The sequence below is a fragment of the Rana temporaria genome, chromosome 5 (assembly GCF_905171775.1).
Source record: "Rana temporaria chromosome 5, aRanTem1.1, whole genome shotgun sequence".
NCBI lineage: Eukaryota > Metazoa > Chordata > Amphibia > Anura > Ranidae > Rana > Rana temporaria.
Genome location: NC_053493.1, coordinates 26,284,465 through 26,309,263, shown reverse-complemented (window position 1 = coordinate 26,309,263; position 24,799 = coordinate 26,284,465). Strand labels below are relative to the sequence as shown.

The following is a 24,799-nucleotide window of genomic DNA, read 5'->3' as shown; positions in this document are numbered from 1 at the left end:
TAACGGGGGAGCAGCCTGGTACTGAAAGCTCTTCCTACAAAGATGTAACGGGGGAGCACCCTGGTACTGACAGCTCTTCCCACAAAGGTTTAACGGGTAAGCACCCCGCTACTGACAGTAGCGGGGGAGCACCCTGGTACTTACAGCTCTTCCTACAAAGATGTAATGGAGACACCGTGGTACTGACCGCTCTTTCCCCAGAGGTGTAATAGAGACACCCTAGTACAGGACGCCTAGATGTCTAAAGATATAAAGGGAAGTGCCTGGGTACAGACAGCTCCTCTTTAAAATATTTGATGGGGGAGCACCCTGGTAATGAGAACCCTTCCCCCCCAAATATGTAATGGGGAGCACCCTGGTAATGACAGCTCTTCCCCCAAAGATGCAAGGTGTGAGCACCCTGGTGCAGGACAGCTTGTTGTCTAAATATGTAATCGGGGTAGTGCCTGTGTACAGACAGATCTTCAAAAGATTTATTGGGGGGTACCCAGGTATAGGACAGCTCTTTCTACAAAAATGTATCGAGGGGGGGGGGGGCTGGAGCACCCTGGTACTGACCGCTCTTCCCACAAATATGTAAAGGGGGAAGCACCCTGGTACTGACAGCGCTTCTCACAAAGATGCAAATCCGCTGAATCGTCTGAAAACAGACGTATGGGCGATACGTTTGCCATCCGTCCAGCGGCCGACCCATAGTGGAGGGCAGGCAGTGTCTGTTCTGCATAGCAGAGTGGGCATGGACCCGTCATCCACCTGCTCAGGGATAGGGAAGAGATCCCCCGCTGAGCAGGCGGATTCCGCTTGGCAGCTGGGGGAAGGAGAAGGAGGGAGCCCCTGCCTTGACGTCAATATCCATGGCTGAGGCTCCCGAAAGTAGCCAATTGTCAAGGTGCCACCGGAGGGGGGGAGGAATCAGATGAGTGGAAGTTCCACTTTAGGGTGGAACTCCGCTTTAAGGAAGCCGCTAGGCACAGAGAGATTGACATTTATTCCCTGTCCAGTGCAGCTGAGACTGCAGAGAAAGAGACTGAGGAATCTATGTCCCTCAGTCCCTTTCTCTGTCTCAAATGTGAGACATCAGGGGTCCATTTAAACCCCTGACATTTCAACAAAGCCCCTCCAACAGGGTAGTTAAAAAAAAAAAAAATGTATTCTAAAAGATAAATTTGAAAAAAAATGAAGGGCTTATTCAAGCAGCATTTGTCAGGCAGTGAGGAGGCATATTGGTTTTGTTCTAGGAGGGTATAATTTCTGTCATGGCTGCATAGCATACATGCCATTATAGCAAAAGTATAATTTGATATTTTTGGAGGAAGGAAGACTGGATGGGGCCCCATGATTTATAACAGAAGCCCTGTTCACAAATAGGGGAAGGGAGTCACCGCTCCAGGTGGGACCAACAAGTAATCAGGAACCTCTCAGGAAACCAAGGGTGCTGGCAATGCACTAGGCAAATGTAGAAATTTCAAAAGGGATGGATAGCCGCACTCCAAAGGAACTTCTAAAGTTGTCTTTATTGGTAAAATAAACAGGATACAGCCAAAGAATCTTAGTCATGGCTCATGTGTGAAACGCGTCAGCTGCTTTTTTTCCCGATTCTTTGGCTGTATCCTGTGATGCATCTCTGTTTATTTTACCAATAAAGACAACTTTAGAAGTTCCTTTGGAATGCGGCTATCCATCCCTTTTGAAATTTCTAAATTTTCCCTGTTCGCAAATAAGCGAAGCCAATAAATATCTTTTCCCCCCCCATTTCCTCTTACAATTTATTTTTTGCTGATGAACACAAACCTCCAGTTTGGCGTCTAAATCGGAGTCTGAGGCCACCACGTGTTCATCTTCCTTCTTGCCGGTCACCTTGATGAGGGTCTGTTTGGTCTTCCAGTATTTCTGCTGCATCTTATTGACCACGGACTTTTCCTGACCCTGTGCATATCGGTCATAGAACTCTCTGGAGTACTGGCTGGGGGGGGAATTCAACAAGGAATATAGATCAATACATAATATAAGAGGGGACAAACGTGCAAGCAAGAGATAGAGAGCGCATGCTCCAGAGGGATGTTAATTAAAAATGATCATATACACAATACACACAGGAATGCTCTACATTGACTTACTAATTATGGCCGTCCATCTTTCACCTTCTCTTCAGTGACCTATCAAGGGAAATGGAGAATTGTCAGTTTCTACAGCATGTTGCCCCCGTGTCCCTTTTCCATGGACTTTTGAGGCCACTTCTCCTCCCCACCTCTAGAAGTCCTCTCGTTGTGCCCATATACAGCCTAACCCTGGTCTGATGCGCAGACTTGCATTGGGCTTAGGGTTGCCACCTTTTCTTCAAGTCAAACTTGAACACTTTAGCAGCACACAGCAATTTTTTTTTTATAGTATAAACTATACATATATTTTGCTATTAAAACAACATTTCTAATCATATGGAGTTAATAACTACATCTGGATCCACATAGTCCCCCTTTTATTATAGGACTCTGCAGACTCTAATGCAAGGGAGATGTCTGGGGCCTCTTAACATAATGGATGCTCTGGGAACCCTGATGTAAGGGGGGGGGGGAGGTGGGAGCAAATACCTGTCTTTTACAGGTACCTTGTCCCCACTTTCGGGAGACTGGGCCAGCAGTGAATTAAGTCAGCAGCTCTGTTCCCTCATCCTCCCTCCCCTTCTGCTGGGCCAGTGAGAGAGCGCAGCGCGCTTCCCGCATGCGCCGTAGGGACCTGCGTGAAGCCAAAAGTCTACACTGCCGGGTTTCCTTACCCGCAATGGCGGTGGCAGCACACGACCAGCCAATGGAAACATCAGCTGCGGTGCCAACATCGCTGGACTCCAGGACAGGCAAGTGCCCTAATGTTAAACGTCAGCAGCTACAGTATGGGGCGGGGCGGGAACTCCTCTTTAAGATTAGCCATTTGACCCCCCCCCCCCCAGCCCCATATTCTAGAAACTTCTTCCAGGAGCAGGGGAAAGCAGTCAAACTCCCAGCCTGTGAAACCCTGAACAGACCAAAGCAAACAATCACTTCCCCCTTGACTACAAAAAGGAGCTAAAAATTTGCTTAGCATCCGACACTAGGAGGTGCTACACGTACATCAAATGTTTACTATGTAAACCTTAAAGGGTCACTAAAGGAATTTTTTTTTTTTTTGCTGAAATGACTGTTTACAGGGTATAGAGACATAAAAGTTAACCGATTCCTTTTAAAAATGATTAAAAATAGATTAAATTCAATCATATAATGTGCCTCTAGTTTCACTTTCGGTTTTAAACTGGTTTCATGTTTCTGTGAAGTAAAGAGACCCACAGAACAAAAACAAACAAATCCAGGGCAGTGTTTTGTTTTTAAAATTAATCTGGTTCTGAGGAGTTTTAGACACACAGTAATGACAGCTTACCAGTGGTCTCCAAACTGCGGCCCGAGGGCTGGATGCGGCCCTTTGCTTGCCTTTATCTGGCCCTTGGGGCAGTATCCCTCCCACTGATACGAGACACTATTCTGACATCTGACACCGAAACTGGAGCACCATTTCTCCCACTGACACCACTAATAGAGCACTATTCCTCCCTATGATACAAACGATGGGGCACTATTCCTCCCCCTAATACCATATGTTAATTCTCACTGATGCCAGGAAAATTTCCTCCCCCCCCGCTTGCCAAAGTCCGGCCCTCCAAGAGTCTGAAGGACAATAAACCGGCCCTTTGTTTATAATGTTTGGAGACCCCTGGCTTAGACCACCGTGAAAATCTCCCAGTACCATGGTTATAAGGAAACAAGCAACCAGGAAGTGTGGAGATCAGAGCAGAATTACAGCTACTTCAAAGCAAAAACGAACAATGAGGACATGAAACCAGTACTGCAGTAAGGTAAAGGAAGCTATTTAGCTAAAAAAAAAAAATTTCCTTTAGTGATCCTTTAACATTTACATTCTCTTTTTGCTACTTTTATTATCTTCAATATACCAGTGAAAGCATGTTAGATCTGTTCAATAAGAGCTATCCTCTGCAGTTTTATCAGCCCTCCCAAGTTCCCCTGTGAACTGCAGAACCCCCCCCCCCCCCCCCATCCTCACCTTACAAAAAGAGAAGGGAATGGTGTTCTGCAGTCCTAACACACTTCTTGTCCTAGGGTGACAATGCTGTTGCTCCACCAAGTACAGTGATTGAGCGTTGTCATCCTAGAACAGGAAGTGTTATTCACTAGGTCAAAAGAAAGAAAAACAAAAACACACACAACACACAACTAAATCAGTGTGCGTATCACATCCAAGGACTTGTTAGCTGCAATATGTTATATTTTAGTTCTTGGATTTAGATTTATAAAAAAAAAAAAAATTATATTATATATATATAAAATGATATATTAACTGTATATAATATATTTGAGCCCAAAAAAAAAAGTTATAGCTGTCCTTTAACTGGTTGCCGACCAGCCGCCGTCGTTTTACGGCGGCAGGTCGGCTCCCCTGCGCGAGAGCCCGTAGCTATACGTCTGCTCTCGCGCAGGCCACTAGGGGTGCGCTCGCCCCCGACTCCCGTGCCTGCCGGGCGCGATCGCCGCCGGGCACACGCTCCAATATGGTCCGGGGGTTAAGTGGTTAAACCTGCCTAAACCATTTTCAGACCCAACCATCTCTTCTTACCTTACCCCAGCAGAATTCTAAAAGCAAAGTCCTGAAGCCGCACAACAGGGTAAAATGAACGTTATTTTTCGGCATATGCACAGACACAAGATGCTCCCACTAACATGTTACGTCCCCTACTGAGGCTTATTCATAGAGCAAAAAAATAGTACCAAGTTACATATTTTCTTGGAGAGCCAAACTGTTTAATAATGCCCATGTGGCACATTTTCTGAAATATATTTTTTGTTTTATGCCATCTTGATAAATATTGCACCCTGGTCTAGGTGGCAAAGACACGGGATTCGTAATGATGAATAAATCAAGGACATATATAAAACATCCCTACTGTATGTGTATTGTTTGTCTTTTGGACAGCTGAGTCATCACACTAAAGTAGTGGCAAATACCTGTGGCATACTTAAAGAATCGGGCTTGTTCACAACTTGAAAAACTGGTTTTCTAATCAAAGGGAAAAAAAAAAAAAAAAATCAGAGCTGGTGTAAAATGATGCTCTGAAGGTTCCCAAACACTGTTTTGATGTCTACAATACATGACAAGTCAGCCAAAATGAATCTTTCTGTGTCTCTAGCCTTCATGGACATATCGGGTAACTAATTTTCTTAAACTGGTGCAGCTGTCCATAGTAACCAATCAGCTTTGAGGTTTCATTGCCAAAACCAGGGCTGGTGCAAGGATTTTTGACCAGTGATGGCCAGTGATGGAGAACCTTGGAACCCCAGATGCTTCGGAATTATCTTGATCCCCGGTGGATTGTCGAGATCCTATTGGATCGCCAGCCTCTCTTGGCTCTCCTCAGGTGGACTCCCCACCGAACAGCTTCCTCTCAAAGGAACAATGCTTGGGATCTTCTCAGGATTGGGGACCCAGTCGATCACTGGGGCCCAGCCACAGCTCAAGTGTTTCGGACCAACGTGGTCCCGGAACAGGAACACTACGTGGCACATGCACCCCGGGGTAGGCCATTTCGCAGTGGCGCCGTGATGTGGTCACCCTAAAGGTGGGTGCCATGCTGGAAGAAGACCCAGACCAATGGCGTCTGTCTCATAAATACCCTCCCCCAGCATGCACAGCGAGGAAAACCCTCCTGATAGGCTGCTGGGGAAAAGCACCCAAACCTCGACTCCACTGCTGCCACCTGTTGTCCTGGGGTGGCATCAGCACCCCAGAAACGACAGAATGAGCCCACAGCACAGCCAAACTGAGATAGAGACCCAAATTCAAACAAATCAGCCTGGTCAGAGCTAACAAACACTCTGACCCCCTCTAAATTTAAATTAGCACCGGTTCTTAGAAGTAACCAGGCGCTACATCCCCATGTTGATGGGGACAAGGGCCTCATCACCACAACCCTTGCCCGGTGGTTGTGGGGGTCTGCGGGCGGGGGGGGGGGGGCTTATCAGAATCTGGAAGACCCCTTTAATAAAGGGGACCCCCAGATCCCGCCCCCCCTATGTGAATTGGTAATGGGGTACATTGTACCCCTACCATTTCACAAAAAAAGTGTAAAAAATAAAAAATGCTGGAATTTTTTTTTTTTTTTTTTTTTTTTTAATAAAGTACTTTCCCAACTGGGTCTGTTTTTTTTGTTTTGTTTTTTACACTTTCTCTGTGAAATGGTAGGGGTACAATGTACCCCATTACCAATTTACATGGGGGGGGGCAGGATCTGGGGGTCCCCTTTGTTAAAGGGGTCTTCCAGATTCTGATAAGCCCCCCGCCCGCAGACCCCCACAACCACTGGGCAAGGGCCCTTGTCCCCATCAACAGGGGGACATGGTGCTTTGAGGGGTCACAGACCCCCAAAGCATCTCCCAATGTTGAGGGCATGTGGCCTGGTATGGTTCAGGGGGGGGGCGCTCTCTTGTCCCCCCTCTTTTCCTGCGGCCTGCCAGGTTGCGTGCTCGCATAAAGGGTCTGGTGTGGATTTTTGGGGGGGGGAACTCCCCAAATAAAAAAAATAAAAAAAATGGTGTGGTGGAGTTCCCCTTAAAATCCATACCAGATCTAAAGGGCCTGGTATGGATATTTGGGGGGAACCCCACGTCTTTTTTTAAATTTGACGCAGGGTTCCCCTTAATATCCATACCAGACCTGAAGGGCCTGGTATTTCAATTAGGGGGCCACCCTACGCATTTTTTTTCCCTCAATGACTTTCAATGCCTTTTCTCGGTATTGCCGCGAGCCGACAATTCATTATAGCCGTGAGTGGTTTTAAATGACTTTTTCTTCCTTCAGAAAAACACTTTGTGCAGAGACAGTTCTAAGCACGGGAAACAAGCGCTACTTTACAGGCATACTATACACACCCCCCCCCCCCCAGGTACGAAATTTAAAGTAATATTTAATTTTTATTGTTTCACTTTAAGAATTATTAAAATCACTGCTCCCGAAAAAATGATGTTCGGCTCATCCCTAGTCTTTAGGCTAAAAATATTTTATTAAACCTTTTCCAAAAAAAAAAAAAAAAAAAAAAAAAAAAAAAAAAAGGGAAACCCGCAATTTGCTAGTCTTTGGGTCACATCAGCAGGAGATATGAAGACAAACTACCGCAGGGAGAGACGGAGATTCTGATAACTCGTATTTAATTGGACGGATTCCAAGATTTCATGTTAATTTAATGTAAGAAGTTTACTATAGATATCAAGTGACTGCCGCACCTTGAATCCAAGCATGGCTGGTTCAATAAAAGAAAAACAAAGTTTGCCATCTGTAATCTCTTAATGCCGAGACAGATATTTATTCCCTACAGATGGACAATCCAAATTGTCATTTTACATCTGAGCTCTCCTGGCCATTAGCTGATGTGTAATGCGATGGTGCTGAGGGGTTTAATGCCATAATCCAGAGTATTTAGTAGCCTTGTGTGCAAAACGTTTTTTGGTTTGGAAGAGGTTAATATTTTTAAAGTAAAAACACCAGCTAAAAACAAGATAAAGCTGAACTGCATTATTCAACCCACTTCCTCTGAGCCCAGTTCATCCCAGACCCACCCCCTCAACCTGTAAATTGGGCAGTGAAAATTGGAAGCAGCATCGTCAGGAACTTTTTGCTCTGCCACTCTGCTCTTTCCTCATATCAGCATTCTTGTCAGCACACAAACAGATTGGCTCCTGGCACCTCTCACACGCCATTCTAGTCAAGTCCTCTGCCATTAACACATGCAGATGAATGCAGAAGGACTCAAGGTGTCCATGGTTTCAAAAATCTGAATGGGCAGTGCATTGTCAAATATGACCCTCTAGAAAGGTCCAGGGAGGGGATTTAGGGTCTTCAAATTTATGTACAAAGACCCTTAAAAAAAAGTTTGTTTCCCGATTTTTCTGTCAGTTGGTACCAAATGCTTTGCAGCAACATAGTCACAAGTGTAGCAAAGGTTGCAGGTGCTTCAGGGCCCTATGCTCCCGGAAGGCTCATAGTGCTTGTAGGGTCCATGCTCCTGGGAAGCCCGTAATGCTTATAGGGTCCACCATGCTCCTGGGAAGCCTGTAGTGCTTGTAGGGTCCATGCTTCTGGGAAGCCCGTAGTGCTTGTAGGGTCCATGCTTCTGGGAAGCCCGTAGTGCTTGTAGGGTCCATGCTTCTGGGAAGCCCGTAGTGCTTGTAGGGTCCATGCTACTGGGAAGCCCGTAGTGCTTGTAGGGTCCATGCTTCTGGGAAGCCCGTAGTGCTTGTAGGGTCCATGCTTCTGGGAAGCCCGTAGTGCTTGTAGGGTCCATGCTTCTGGGAAGCCCGTAGTGCTTGTAGGGTCCATGCTTCTGGGAAGCCCGTAGTGCTTGTAGGGTCCATGCTACTGGGAAGCCTGTAGTGCTTGTAGGGTCCATGCTTCTGGGAAGCCCGTAGTGCTTGTAGGGTCCATGCTTCTGGGAAGCCCGTAGTGCTCGTAGGGTCCATGCTCCTGGGAAGCCCGTAGTGCTCGTAGGGTCCATGCTTCTGGGAAGCCCGTAGTGCTTGTAGGGTCCATGCTTCTGGGAAGCCCGTAGTGCTCGTAGGGTCCATGCTCCTGGGAAGCCCGTAGTGCTCGTAGGGTCCATGCTTCTGGGAAGCCCGTAGTGCTTGTAGGGTCCATGCTTCTGGGAAGCCCGTAGTGCTTGTAGGGTCCATGCTCCTGGGAAGCCTCTAGTGCTTGTAGGGTCCATGCTCCTGGGAAGCCCGTAGTGCTTGTAGGGTCCACCATGCTCCTGGGAAGCCCGTAGTGCTTGTAGGGTCCATGCTTCTGGGAAGCCTGTAGTGCGTGTAGGGTCCATGCTCCTGGTAAGCCTATAGTGCTTGTAGGGTCCATGCTTCTGGGAAGCCCGTAGTGCTTGTAGGGTCCATGCTTCTGGGAAGCCCGTAGTGCTTGTAGGGTCCATGCTTCTGGGAAGCCTGTAGTGCGTGTAGGGTCCATGCTCCTGGTAAGCCTATAGTGCTTGTAGGTTCCATGCTTCTGGGAAGCCCGTAGTGCTTGTAGGGTCCATGCTCCTGGCAAGCCTGTAGCGCTTGTAGGGTCCATGCTCCTGGCAAGCCCGTAGTGCTTGTAGGGTCCATGCTCCTGGCAGGCCCATAGTGCTTGTAGGGTCCATGATCCTGGCAAGCCCATAGTGCTTGTAGGGTCCATGCTCCTGGCAAGCCCGTAGTGCTTGTAGGGTCCATGCTCCTGGCAAGCCTGTAGTGCTTGTAGGGTCCACCATGCTCCTGGGAAGCCCGTAGTGCTTGTAGGGTCCATGCTTCTGGGAAGCCCGTAGTGCTTGTAGGGTCCATGCTCCTGGGAAGCCCGTAGTGCTTGTAGGGTCCATGCTTCTGGGAAGCCCGTAGTGCTTGTAGGGTCCATGCTTCTGGGAGGCCCGTAGTGCTTGTAGGGTCCATGCTTCTGGGAAGCCCGTAGTGCTTGTAGGGTCCATGCTTCTGGGAGGCCCGTAGTGCTTGTTGGGTCCATGCTCCTGGGAGGCCCGTAGTGCTTGTAGGGTCCATGCTACTGGGAAGCCTGTAGTGCTTGTAGGGTCCATGCTACTGGGAAGCCTGTAGTGCTTGTAGGGTCCATGCTCCTGGGAAGCCCGTAGTGCTTGTAGGGTCCATGCTTCTGGGAGGCCCGTAGTGCTTGTAGGGTCCATGCTCCTGGGAAGCCCGTAGTGCTTGTAGGGTCCATGCTTCTGGGAAGCCTGTAGTGCTTGTAGGGTCCATGCTACTGGGAAGCCTGTAGTGCTTGTAGGGTCCATGCTCCTGGGAGGCTTGTAGTGCTTGTAGGGTCCATGCTCCTGGGAGGCTTGTAGTGCTTGTAGTCATAGCTCCCAACTGTGCTGATTTGGAAAAAAGTCCCTCTGTGCCTCTGCCCCTCATTTTGGTTTGATCTATATAGTTGTATACAAAATGCATTTTTTCCTTTTTCCTAGTGCTAAACCTTTCACTCAGTTTCTAAATTGCTGCATTTGCAAATTTCAAAAGCAACTGAATAGTACTGGTGAATAATAAAACATTTTTAAAAAAGAAGCACTTGTGGGTTTAACTAATCATTTTTTTTTATATAATTCTCACTAAAGTGGGACATGGCAGGGTGTGTGTCCTATGCCTACATACTTTTGCTAATAGGTGTCCCTTTTTTCCTATCTCAAAAAGTTGGGGGGTATGCTTGCAGGGCCCATTCTCCTAGGAAGCCAGTAGTGCTTGCAGGGCCCATGCTCCTGGGAGGCCTGTAGTGCTTGTAGGGTCCATGCTCCTGGGAGGCCCGTAGTGCTTGTAGGGTCCATGCTCCTGGGAGGCCCGTAGTGCTTGTAGGGTCCATGCTCCTGGGAGGCCCGTAGTGCTTGTAGGGTCCATGCTCCTGGGAGGCCCGTAGTGCTTGTAGGGTCCATGATCCTGGGAGGCCCGTAGTGCTTGTAGGGTCCATGCTCCTGGGAGGCCCGTAGTGCTTGTAGGGTCCATGCTCCTAGGAGGCCCATAGTACTTGCAGGGCCCATGCTCCCAAGAGGCCCGCAGCACTTAATTCCATTACCATGTCCTTTAAGCAACCCAGTTGTGAAAAATCTTTGCTGAAAACCCATTGCATGTTTAGGAAGAAAGTGAAATGTCAGTGCCACAAATCAATCGACTGCTTTAATGCATGGCAATCTTCATTAAAAAATAATTATTTTCCTGCAAAAAAATAGCAGTTGCCTTTCTGAATTTCACCGGAGGTTACAGCTTGTGGCCAGTTTAGGTCAAATACTGATTTTACATCTGAATTCTGGGATAAGGAAATATGGTCTATAAAATCCATTCATCATCTGTATTCTTCCGGTGTGCTTTGTGCATTTCCTCCAGATCTGTGCAGTAATCCAGCGTGAGACTTTCCCTCCTGTGCAGGAGCTTCCTGTAATAAAGACCGCTCACTGCTGCTCTCTCGCCCTGTGTAGGGTGACTGGTCTCGTCTCCACCCCCTCCTGTAGTTTTCTGCAGGCAGCCTGTAGTGAGTGGAGCTTGCTGGGTTCCTCCCACCTGTCACCGCTGCTCTCTCTCCCTGTGCAGGGTGACTGGTCTCGTCTCCGCCCCCTCCTGTAGTTTTCTGCAGGCAGCCTGTAGTGGGTGGAGCTTGCTGGGTTCCTCCCACCTGTCACCGCTGCTCTCTCTCCCTGTGCAGGGTGACTGGTCTCGTCTCCGCCCCCTCCTGTAGTTTCCTGCAGGCAGTCTGTAGTGGGTGGAGCTTGCTGGGTTCCTCCCACACCTATGCACAGGCCATGTACAGCACAGGGATGATGCCATTGCCACTTTTTCAAGGTAATATCTGGGCTGGCAAAAGCTTTTGTGCCCCTGGTTGCCCCCTAACAATTCTTAAGAGCCCCCTACATAAAAGGTGTCAGAAAATTGAACACACAAGCCCCTCCCCTTGATGAAGACAATTTATAACTTTGATATTAAACTTACAGGTGGACTTTGTAACTCACATAAGCTGTTCAGCGACTTTACTGCAATCACTCTTTGGGTCGTTAACCAACCTCGGCTCAGGAAATGTTACTCAAAAATAAAGCCACAGAGATTGCGGCTCCAGGCAGGTCTTGTTGGGTGCAATCTTCTTCTCAGGAACTGAGGGTGCTGGCAATGCACATGGCAAATAAGAGCAAAAGATGATCAGGACAGCCGCACTCCAATCCAACGTAACTTTAACCACTTCCCCACGGCCGTACGACTATATACGGCCGCAGGGTGGTTCTACTTCTCTGGGGCGCCGTCATTTGACGTCCGCCCCTTTCCGCGTTCCCCGCGCGCGCAGCGGCGAACTGCTGTGCTGGCCGTGTCCCTTGGACACAGCCAATCACAGATCGCTGTGAACGGCCAATCGGAGTGGCTGTTTGCTAGGCGATCTGTGCGGCCAATGAGAGATGATCTCATATGTAAACATATGAGATAATTTCTCATTCCCGGCTCTCACAGACATCGGTGCTGTCAGGGGAGAGAGGAGACCGATCTGTGTCTCTTGTACATAGGGACACAGATCGGTCACCCCCCCAGTCACCCCCCTTCCCCCACAGTTAGAACAATATATAGGAAACACATTTAACCCCTTCCTCACCCCCTAGTGTTAACCCCCTCAATACCAGTCACATTTATACAGTAATTAGTGCATATTTATAGCACCGATTGCAGTATAAATGTGAATGGTGCCAAAAATGTGTCAAAAGTGTCCGATGTGTCCGCCATAATGTCGCAGTCGCAATAAAAATTGCAGATCGTCGCCATTACTAGTAAAAAAAAAATAATAATTCTGTCCCTTATTTTGTAGGCGCTATAACTTTTGCGCAAACCAGTCGCTTATTGCGATTTTTTTTTTTTTACTAAAAATATGTAGAATACGTTTCGGCCTAGACGGAGGATAAAAAATGTTTTTTTTAAAAAAAAATTGCTATTTATTACAGCAACAATTAAAAATGTATTTAATTTTTTTCAAAATTGTCGCTCTATTTTTGTTTATAGCGCAAAAAATAAAAACCGCAGAGGTGATCAAATACCCCCAAAAGAAAGCTCTATTTGTGGGGAAAAAAAAGGACGTCAACTTTGTTTGGGAGCCACGTCGCACGACCGCGCAATTGTCAGTTAAAGCGACGCAGTGCCGAATCGCAAAAAGTCCTCTGGGCAGGAAGGGGGTTTAAGTGCCCAGTAAGGAAGTGGTTAATGTAAAAAACTGGAAACCGGCACTACAAGTCACAGCAACAAAACCTAGGACAGCTGACGCGTTAGATGAGTAATCACAGAAGTTAGTGTGAAACGCGTCAGCTGTCCTAGGTTCCGTTGCTGTGACTTGTACTGACAGTTTTTTACATTAAAGTTATGTTGGATTGGAGTGCGGCTGTCCTGATCATGTTTTGATCTAAAAAAATAAAGCCAAGATGTTTCACCATAAAGGAAAAACACCGCCCACCGGTCTGACCCCAAACAGACGAACGCCACGCCAAGACAAACAGCATGATTTTTTTTAATAAAAAATAAATAAAAAATAGCTTGCAGCTGGATTGTGGTCCTATCTACTCTGATGGACGCTGGCTGCAGTGTACTTACTGGAAAGCTTTGCAGCGATTAATAATGAAAAGGAACATTTGTCTGGTGTACACAGCACAGGCCGGGCCCTGATAAGACTGCGGGCTACAGGAGCACTAAATCAACACCCGTCTATGGAACATACAACCAAATACACAGCTGCTGCTCTGTACATCGCCATGGCCCAGGTGTGCGCTACTAGCCCTACTTCAGAGGAAGCATGTCACCGGGGTAATTTACACTGTGCATACAATGGAAAAATATTATACACCACAAAAAATTGCACACCAAAAATCAACAGATCTAGAAATACAAACGGCAGAAAGATTGGCGGCGACTGCGACATTGTAGCTTTGTATCAGGTCACATGGTGAAAGGCTGTAGCAGTGGCTGATCTGTGTCAAGCATTTTTAAACCGGATCTTCACTGCATCTGAGCACCACGAACCAATAAAGACCAATTTTTATCCCTGGTTCACACCAGTGCGGTTTTGAAGTCGCACTACTTCAAAAAGCAGCGCGATTTCATGTGCAGCTTGCCGATATCTGTGTGACTTCATAACCACTTAAAGCAGAACTTCAGTACTTTTACCCCCCCATCTTTCCATTCATTAACCACTTAAGCCCCGGACCATTTTGTTGCTAAATGGCCAGGCCAGTTTTTGCGATTCGGCACTGCGTCGCTTTAACTGACAATTGCGCGGTCATGCGACGTGGCTCCCAAACAAAAGTGACGTCCTTTTTTCCCCCACAAATAGAGCTTTCTTTTGGTGGTATTTGATCACCTCTGCGTTTTTTATTTTTTTGTGCTATAAACAAAAATAGAGCGACAATTTTGAAAAAAAAAAAACAATATTTTTTACTTTTTGCTATAATAAATATCCCCCAAAAATATATAAAAAAAATTTTTTTTCTCAGTTTAGGCTGATATTCTTCTACCCATTTTTGGTATAAAAAAAACAAAAAAAACCGCAATAAGTGTTTATCGATTGGTTTGCGCAAAATTTATAGCGTTTACAAAATAGGGCATAGTTTTATTGCATTTTTATTAATATTTTTTTTTTTTACTACTAATGGCGGCGATCAGCAATTTTTTTCATGACCACGACATTATGGCGGACACATCGGACAATTTTGACACATTTTTGGGACCATTGTCATTTTCACAGCAAAAAATGCTATTAAAATGCATTGTTTACTGTGAAAATGACAATTGCAGTTTGGGAGTTAAACACTAGGGGGCTCTGAAGGGGTTAAGTGTGACCTCATATGTGTTTCTAACTGTAGGGGGCAGGGCTGGACGTGTGACGTCAGTGATCGTCTTTCCCTATATCAGGGAACACACAATCAATGACACTGCCAATGTGAAGAACGGGGAAGGTGTGTTTACACACAGCTCTCCCTGTTCCTCAGCTCCGGAGGACCGATCGCGGGGCACCGGTGGCCATCGGGTCCGCGGGTCCCGCAGGCGCGATCACGGAGCTTCGGACCGCACCGCGTGCACGCGATCCCACGGCTGGGCTTAAATGGCCACATACAGGTACGTGGATGTGCCCAGCCGTGCCATTCTGCCGACGTATATTGACGTGAAGGGGTCCTTAAGTGGTTAAAGGGGCCTGGAAGATGGTGGTAGAAAGAGGTAAAAAAAATAAACAAAATATTACAGATTAAAAAGCAAAGATATTTTTTAATATTATTTAACTACAATATGACTTGTTTTGGAAGAGATAGAGAAAGATATAGATATATATCACACACACAGGAACCTTGGATTGCGAGCATAATCCATTCCAAGAGAATGCTTGTAATCCAAAACACTTGCATATCAAAGCGAGTTTCCCCATAGAAGTCAATGGAAACAAAGATAATTTGTTCTGCATTGACTTCTATGGCATGCAATACCGCATGTGGCCAGAGGTGGGGGGCGCCTCGGAAATACTCGGCTGAGCTGAAACGCTCGGAAAGGCTTGGAAACACCCGGGAACGGAGTGTTCCCGAGTATTTTCAAGCGGCTTTGAACCGTTCCGAGTGTCACCGGCACCCCCCGCACCTCTGGCCAAATGCAGAACTGCACACCCCATTAGCTTGAATTCTGCTTGTATTGCGAGACAACACTCGCAGAAAGAGTTAGGATTTAAAAAAAAAAAAAAAAGTTGCTTGTCTTTTAAAACGCGCACGCGTGTGTGTATTATATATTCATATATTCATATATATTCATAAGAATCAGTTCCGCATAGATCTCCCTTAGATCCGACTGGTGTAAGTGACTTACACTGTTGGATCTTAGGCTGCAATCTCCCGCCGGTCGCTAGGTGTCGTCGCTGTTTTTTACGCGTCGGATATGCAAATGAGGAGAACCGCCGATTCAAGACCGAACGCCCGCCCATCGCTTTTTTTTACATCGTTTGCGTTCGGCTTTTTCCGGCGGATAGTTACCCCAGCTATATGAGGGGTAGCTAATGTTTATTTTTTTTTTATTTTTTTGGGATATATATTATAGCAGAAAATAAAAAATATTGTTTTTCTTTCAAAATTGTCGCTCTTTTTTTGTTTATAGCACAAAAAATAAAAACTGCAGTGGTGATCAAATACCACCAAAAGAAAACTATTTGTGGGAAAAAAAAAAAAAAAAAAAAGAAGGACATCAATTTTATTTGGGTACAGCATCTACGCAATTGTCAGTTAAAGCGACGCAGTGCCGTACCGCAAAAAAATGTCCTGGTCGGGAAAGGGAGTAAAACCTTCCAAAGCTGAAGTGGTAAAAAATAAATAAAAAAAATGTGCATTTTTTTTTGCAACGTGCACTTACAATTTTTTTTTTTTTTTTTTTTAAGGAGCCTGGAAAGCATCGCACCAGTGATCAGCAGATTCCGGGTGCCATGCAGGACTCCTGCAGACTGTCAGTGTGAAGTGTCAGCCCATACATTGACAGGAAGAAACAATGAAACACCACAACGCTCAACAGCGCTGCGGTAGCTCATTGAGGACTACATACTGACAGCCCTAAAGGACGTTGGTAGTTGTAGTTCCTTCATTCACAGCCGCACTCTTTTAAAAAAAGTGAAAGCTGGTACAGGGAACTTCTCCCCATACTGCTGTCACACCAGATGCTTGGATTCCCGAGAGGCTGCAGGAGCTGGAACACGTTACACCCTATAAACAGGTGGGACATGTTCCCAAAAGGTGAACTCATCCTTTAAATCAATGGGCTTAGTTCCGCTTTAACTTCCATTTCAAATCAGCTGCATACATTCCAGGAGCATTATGTGCAAAATGTTAATGATCCCTTGTCCTGAGAGGTTTATTCGAGACCATGTCGTCGCTATGGGGGGTGCGGACCGCACCCGGGGGAGACACCCACCAGAGGGGGGGCACCCAGGGTCGGCTTGGCTCTACTCACTAAAAACACAGCAGAGGCAGAACGGGAGAGAGACATAGCAGTGCTGAACAGACAGCGGGAGCTGCTGGAGTTCACTTTCTAAGTTAACCTGCACGTGATTGGTTGCTAGGTTGTCATAGCAACCAATCACAGCTCGTTAATATGAAAAATTAACTCCATCAGCTTTCGCTGTCTGTTTAGCGTTGGTGTGCTTCCCGCTCTGCATGCCCAAGTAAGGTAGAAAGGTGCAGAGCTACGGAGGGGGGGGGGCGTGTAATGTAAAAGGGTTGAGAGATGCGGGGGCCGTGTAATGTAAAGAGGCCCAGAGGTGAGGGTGCTGTGTAATGTAAAGGGTTAGAGAGGTGCAGGGGCCGTGTAATGTAAAGGGGTCCAGAGGTGAGGGGGGCCATGTAATGTAAAGGGGTCCAGAGGTGAGGGGGCCATGTAATGTAAAGGGGTCCAGAGGTGAGGGGGCCATGTAATGTAAAGGGGTCCAGAGGTAAGGGGGCCATGTAATGTAAAGGGGTCCAGAGGTGAGGGGGCCATGTAATGTAAAGGGGTCCAGAGGTAAGGGGGCCATGTAATGTAAAGGGGTCCAGAGGTGAGGGGGCCATGTAATGTAAAGGGGTCCAGAGACCATTTTTCAGAAATAAAAAACTGATAATTGGCATGTGCGTATGTATTCACCCCCTTTGTTTAGAAATGTGTAAACATAAAAAGCTCTGGTGCAACCAATTACCTTCAGAAGTCACATAATTAGTGAAATGATGTCCACCTGTGTGCAATCTAAGTGTCACATGATCTGTCATTACATAGACACACCTTTTTGAAAAACCCCAAAGGCTGCAACACCTAAGCAAGAGGCACCACTAACCAAACACTGCCATGGAGACCAAGGAACTCTCCAAACAAGTAAGGGACAATGTTGTTGAGAAGTACAAGTCAGGGTTGGGTTATAAAAAAATATCCAAATCTTTGATGATCCCTAGGAGCGCCATCAAATCTATCATAACCAAATGGAAAGAACATGGCACAACAGAAAACCTGCCAAGAGGCGGCCGCACACCAAAACTCACGGACCGGGCAAGGAGGGCATTAATCAGAGAGGCAGCACAGAGACCTAAGGTAACCCTGGAGGAGCTGCAGAGTTCCACAGCAGAGACTGGAGTATCTGTCCATAGGACGACAATAAGCCGTACACTCCATAGAGTTGGACTTTATGGCAGAGTGTCCAGAAGAAAGTCATCAATTTCAGCAAAAAACTAAATGGCACGTTTGGAGTTTGCGAAAAGGCATGTGGGAGACTCACAAAATGTATGGAGGAAGGTGCTCTGGTCTGATGAGACTAAAATTTAACTTTTTGGCCATCAAAGGTAACACTACAGTATGTCTGGCGCAAACCCAACACATTACATCACCCAAAGAACACCATCCCCACTGTGAAACATGGTGGTGGCAGCATCATGCTGTAAGGGATGTTTTTCAGCAGTCGGGACTGGGAAACTGGTCAGAGTTGAGAGAAAATTGGATGGTGCTAAATACAGGGATATTCTTGAGAAAAACCTGTAGCACTCTGTGTGTGATTTGAGGCTAGGATGGAGGTTCACCTTCCAGCAGGACAATGACCCCAAACACACTGCTAAAGCAACGCTTGAGTGGTTAAAGGGGAAACATGTAAATGTGTTGGAAGGGCCTAGTCAAAGTCCAGACCTCAATTCAATAGAAAATCTGTGGTCAGACATAGATTGCTGTTCACAAGCGCAAACCATCCAACTTGAAGGAGCTGGAGCAGTTTGGCAAGGAGGAATGGGCAAAAATCCCAGTGATATGATGTGGCAATCTCATAGAGACTTATCCAAAGTGACTGGGAGCTGTGATAGCCACAAAAGGTGGCTCTACAAAGTATCGACTTTAGGGGGGTGAATAGTTATGCACATTGACCTTTTCTGTTATTTTGTCCCATTTGTTGTTTGCTTCACAATTAACCACTTAAGACCTGGACCTTTATACAGGTAAAGGACCTGGCCAGTTTTTGCGATTCGGCACTGCGTGGCTTCAACCGACAATTGCGCGGTCGTGCGACGTGGCTCCCAAACCAAATTGGCGTCCTTTTCCCCCCACAAACAGAGCTTTCTTTTGGTGGTATTTGAACACCTCTGCGGTTTTTATTTTTTGTGCTATAAACAAAAATAGAGCGACAATTTTGAAAAAAATGCAATATTTTTAACTTTTTGCTATAATATCCCCCAAAAATATTAAAAAAAAAAATAATAATTTTCCTCAGTTTAGGCCGTTACGTATTCTTCTGCGCAAAATTTATAGCGTTTACAAAAAATAGGGGATAGTTTTATTGCATTTTTATTAATATTTTTTTTTTTACTACTAATGGCGGCGATCAGCGTTTTTTTTTTTCATGACCGCGACATTATGGCGGACACATCGGACAATTTTGACACATTTTTTGGGTAATTTTCACAGCAAAAAGTGCTATAAAAATGCATTGTTTACTGTGAAAATGCCAATTGCAGTTTGGGAGTTAACCACTAGGGGGCGCTGTAGGGGTTAAGTGTGACCCTTTTTTTTTTTTTTCTCTCTTCCTCTTTTCTCTTTTTTTTATTTGATGTATTGTTTTGGGTGGTGTCGTTGTCTCTCCCGGATAACCAGGAGGAGGGGTGGGAAGTAAGGCTGTGATGACCAAGGTTAAAAGGGGAGGCTCGATAGTATGTACTGTATTATTGTATATTGTATGCTCAGTTGTACCATTTGTACATGTATTATTATTTTGTTTTAAATAAAAAAAAGCTTAAATCTAAAAAAAAAATAAGTGTGACCTCATATGTGTTACCAACTGTAGGGGGGCGGGACTGGACGTGTGACATCATTGATCGTGTTTCCCTATATCAAGGAACAGACAATCAGTGACACTGCCACTGTGAAGAACGGGGAAGGTGCGTTTACACACACCTCTCCCCGTTCTTCAGCTCCGGAGGACCGATCGCGGGACACCCGCGGCGATCGGGTCCCACGGGCGCGGTCACGGAGCTTCGGACCGAGTCGCGTGCGCGACCCCATGGCTGGGCTTAACGCGCCACGTACAGGTACGTGGATGTGCCCAGCCGTGCCATTCTGCCGACGTATATCGGCGTGAAGGGGTCCTTAAGTGGTTAATAAAAAAAATACTACTACTTTTGGTGACTTCAATAGACATCTGTACATGAACCCGCACAGATGTCCTACAAGTCCCGTCCCCCCCCCCGAAGTCGCACTAACATGTGGCTTTAAAATCGTGCGAGTTCAGATGAAGTCAAGCGATTTCAAAGTCGAGTTCAATGTGAATGAGGGCTAAAGGCAGGCTTTACAGGTGTGTAACAAGCACATCACGAATGTCGGGAACCTGAAGTCTGCCCTCAGGCTGGCCATTCACATAAGCAAGCAGTTGGACTGCGCATGCACAATCTGTTAAGCAAGTTTTCCCCTCTGGGCTCTAAAGAGCTGAACAAACAGGATTGTTCAACTGCTGAAAAACTGACAAAGATGTACAAAGTCGTTGTCACCCAGAGCAAGCAAAGTGCAGTCTACCCACATCAGTCCAGCTAAGATGGAATATACATAATAATTTATATTATATAGCTCAGTTGCCGACGGCAATAGGTATATACAGTGCCTTGAAAAAGTATTCATACCCCTTGACATTTTCCACATTTTGTCATGTTACAACCAAAAACATAAATGTATTTTAAGGGGATTTTGTGTGATCGACCAACACAAAGTGGCACATAATTGTGAAGTGGAAGTAAAATTATTTATAAAATTATTATGTAAAAAAAAAAAAAAAAAAAAAAAAAAATTATATATATATATATTTTTTTTACAAAAATATGTGAAAAGTGTGAGGAGGATACCCCCTAACTAACTAAAATCTAATGGAACCAATTGCCTTCAGAAGTCACCTAATTAGTAAATAGAGTCCACCTGTGTGTAATTTAATCTCAGTATAAATACAGCTGTTCTGTGAAGCCCTCATAGGTTTGTTAGAGAACCTTAGTGAACAAACCGCATCATGAAGGCCAAAGAACACACCAGACAGGTCAGGTATAAAGTTGCGGAGAAGTTTAAAGCAGGGTTAGGTTATACAAAAAATATCCCAAGCTTTGAGCATCTCACGGAGAACTGTTCAATCCATCATCCGAAAATGGAAAGAGTATGGCACAACTGCAAACCTACCAAGACATGGCCGTCCACCTAAACTGACAGGCTGGGCAAGGAGAGCATTCATCAGAGAAGCAGCCAAGAGGCCCATGGTAACTCTGGAGGAGCTGCAGAGATCCACAGCTCAGGTGGGAGAATCTGTCCACAGGACAACTATTAGTCGTGATCTCCACAAATCTGACCTTTATGGAAGAGTGACAAGAAGAAAGACATTGGTGAAAGAAAGACATAAGAAGTCCAGTTTGCAGTTTGTGAGAAGCCATGTGGGGGACACAGCAAACGTGGATGAAGGTGCTCTGGTCAGATGAGACCAATATTGAAGTTTTTGGCCTAAAAGCAAAATGCTATGTGTGGTGGAAAACTAACACTGCACATCACCCTGAACACACCATCCCCACTGTGAAACATGGTGGTGGCAGCATCATGTTGTGGGAATGCTTTTCTTCAGCAGGGACAGGGAATAGGGTTGCCACCTCATCCCTTTAAAAAGGAACACATATTAATTACACAGGTTCTGTGGCTAATTAAGGTGGTAATTAGACTCATTTGGTGCCTTACCTGCATTAAATTAACCTCAGAACCTGTGTAATTCATATGTGTTCCTTTTTAAAGGGATGAGGTGGCAACTCTAACAGGGAAGCTGGTCAGAGTTGATGGGAAGATGGATGGAGCCAAATACAGGACAATCTTAGAAGAAAACCTGTTGGAATCTGCAAAAGACTTGAGACTGGGGTGGAGGTTCACCTTCCAGCAGGACAACGACCCAAAACATACAGCCAGAGCTACAATGGAATAGTTTAGATCAGGCATGTCCAAAGTCTGGCACGCGGACCAATCGCAGCCAATCCTGGTCATTTTGACATGTATATCTTTAGTGGCCCCCAACGAATCCCCGAGCTCCGGGGGCCACAAAAGAAATACATGCTGGCTGCCGGGGAGGAGGCGGGACGAGCGCCGTGCATACAGGAGTATTTCCTGTTTGCACGGCGACCTCTGTAAAAGAAAGTCCCTTCTCTTGTGCAGCCATTGGACAACTGTTCTGTCCATCATAGGAGGCGGGACTTTCTATTAAAGAGGCCACCGTGTAAACAGGAGTTTTACCTGTATGTCTGTCGGGGCTCATCCCGTCCCCTCCCTGTCTCCTCCAATGCTGCAGATGGGCATGAATCAGGCTGCATTGGCGAGTCTGCATTCATGGCAATGGGGGTGCTGCATTCAGGGTGCACCGATGAAATTGTACTACTTCAGCACGATTTCAAAGCCGCACATCACTGCGATTTACATAGCCGATTTCATTATGGCTTGGAACTTCATACAACAGTCTATACAAGTCGCAATGAAAATCGGCAAAACCAAGCTCCCCCCTGATGTCTGCCTTGTAATGTGCTGCATATCATATGCACTGTTTTTGCTAATGTTCTGAAGTTTTCTTTTTGTATCGTCTCCTCTGTGACTCGGGGGTTACCCTGTGTCTAATAAAATTGTTATTTGGTTTATTTGCGTTGATGTAACCCTGCTTTGTTCTCTCAATAAAACATCTCTGTTAAAAAAAAAAAAAATTGTTATTTGGAAAAAAATAAAAAATAAAAAGAAAACAAATCGGCAAAAGGGAACCTTCGCTGCGACATGAGTTGCAGGTATTTGAACGACAATGAACTTGTCGTTCGATTTGGAACTGTCAAATCGCACCGGTGTGAGTTTTTTAAAAAAATTGTGTCTTACAAAAATAAATAAAAAAATCCTGAAAAGCTTAAGCAAAATTCTTCCCTTAAAAAAAACAAATAATAATAATAAAAAAAAATATGAATGGGCTCACACTGGCGCCATGCGCTTCCATTGCGGTAAAAAAAAAAATATCCTGCTTCCATTGCTTTGGACTTTGCAGCATCTCTGGAGGATGTTTGAGGAGCAAAAAATAAAATAAAAACCAAAACAAAAAAAAAAAAAAAAACGCGCCAAAAAATAAAAATCACACCTTCACATTGAAAGCAATGGAAAAAACGCACCCATGATGCATTTTTGCAATTTTTGAGTCACGTGTCCTTTGAGGCTGCATTCACACATGGGCGTTTTTGAATTACAGGCAAAATAGCAGCAATTTGCTCGTGCCCCTTTGGCCGGCTTCTGTTGGACCCGCTGCTGTACACACAGGCTCAATGTTGGCTGGCCACCCCGCCCGATATTTGACCCACATGTACACACACACACACACACACACACACACACACAAGGTGGCCCTCCTGGGCAAAATGACGTCACCATAGCGTTTTTGTGGATGCGCGCTGATGGTGACCCGCTGTGATTGGACTGGGCAGGAGCCAATCAGTAGATCTAGCAGACGCGATGTCTGCTGGGACCCGCCAAAATCATTCGGGGTCACAGGCAGAACGGCAGTCTGTGATCCTGTGTTTCTACAAAGCAGGAACACGGATCTCTGCCTTCTTATAGTACAGGCACCCCAACCACACACAATTAGAAAGAGTTAGAAACAGTGTTAATTTAGTCGTCTAAATGAATACAATTTTAGTCAACTAAAATACGACTAAAACGAAAAAAATTTAGATGACTAAAATGGCATTTTAGTCAAAAGAGTAAGATTAAAACTAAAAATTAACACGGGTCTGTAGTGCATGTTCATACCTCAATACCATAAATAATAACATATGAGATTTTTCACTCCAGCAGTATATAATGAGTTTGGAAATTGTAGAGAAATGTTCACTAATGCATTATAATTTAACTACACCCATTAGATTTTAGATGACTAAAATGAGTTTTAGTCAACTAAAATGTCCTGGAGATTAAGTTGACTAAATACGACTAAAACTAAAACAATTGCAGAAGACTAAAATGAGACTAAAATGCTATTTTAGTCCTTATGCCGCGTACACACGATCATTTTTCGGCATGAAAAAAATAAGTTTTTCGGCATGTAGAAAAAACGTTATGTTTTCCAACTTCATCATTAAAACGACGTTGCACGGTGACATACAACACGTACGACGGCACTATAAAAGGGGAAGTTCCATTCGGATGACGCCACCCTTTGGGCTGCTTTAGCTGATTTCCTGTTAGTAAAAGACGATTCGCGCTTTTCTGTCTGTTACAGCGTGATGAATGTGCTTACTCCATTATGAACGGTAGTTTTACCGGAACGAGCGCTCCCGTCTTATAACTTGCTTCTGAGCATGCGCGGGTTTTTAACGTCGTTTTAGCCCACACACGATCATTTTTTACAACCCGAAAAACAACATAATTTAAAACATTGTTAAAAAATGCAGCATGTTCAAAAACAATTGTATTTTTTCAGAACCCGAAAAATGATGTGAAGCCCGCACACCATCATTTTAAATGAAATTTTTTAAAAACTTATTTTTTTTCATAATATAAAAATATCAGATATAATCCTAAAATTACTCCAATCCCAGCGCTCAATGGTATAATCAAAAATGTCACGATATTTATAAGGTATATAGCGGCTATTATAAAATCAACAATTACTAAAAAAATATGTGTTATCAGAGGAAAAAACTTAATAAAACATTAACAGCGCTTTCAAGTCACTAGCGTGACTTATGAGTTCAAAAGAATCTCATAACCTTAAATGAGATGATAAAAAAGCTCTCAGGGTCAAAACATTTGTTTGGCGGCTCCTATCAGTCTCTTTATATAGATAGTCAAAAAACCAAACTATATGTGTGATGAAGTGTCCATTCACATATTGCTGCCAAAGCAGGAATTGTAGATAAAAACTTCTCCAAGCACTACAGGACTGTATGCTTCACACTGATATCTTCCCCCTATAGGTAATGTACTCACCACATATTATGCCAAAAAATTATCGTGTGTACGTGGTATAAGACTCAAACTTAAAGGGTCACTAAAGGAATTTTTTTTTTTTTAAGCTAAATAGCTTCCTTTACCTTACTGCAGTGCTGGTTTCATGTCCTCATTGTTCGTTTTTGCTTTAACCACTTAAGGACCGGACCAATATGCAGCTAAATGACCCAAGGGGTTTTTACAATTCGGCACTGCGTCGCTTTAACAGACAATTGCGCGGTCGTGCGACGTGG

The 24,799-nt window shown here is 45.1% G+C and overlaps 1 protein-coding gene across 3 annotated transcripts in view; it reads right to left on the bottom strand.

Moving 5' to 3' along the window:
- ICA1 (islet cell autoantigen 1) overlaps positions 1-24,799 on the bottom strand; it is a 115,137-nt gene that overhangs the window by 79,146 nt on the left and 11,192 nt on the right. For all 3 annotated transcript variants that reach the window (XM_040352275.1, XM_040352274.1, XM_040352276.1), the window contains exons 2-3: positions 2,118-2,156; positions 1,792-1,963 (exon numbers count right to left, since the gene is read on the bottom strand). In XM_040352275.1, the coding sequence (XP_040208209.1) occupies positions 1,792-1,963; positions 2,118-2,134 (189 nt within the window). In that variant the 5' untranslated portion in view covers positions 2,135-2,156. The remainder of the gene's footprint in view (positions 1-1,791; positions 1,964-2,117; positions 2,157-24,799) is intronic.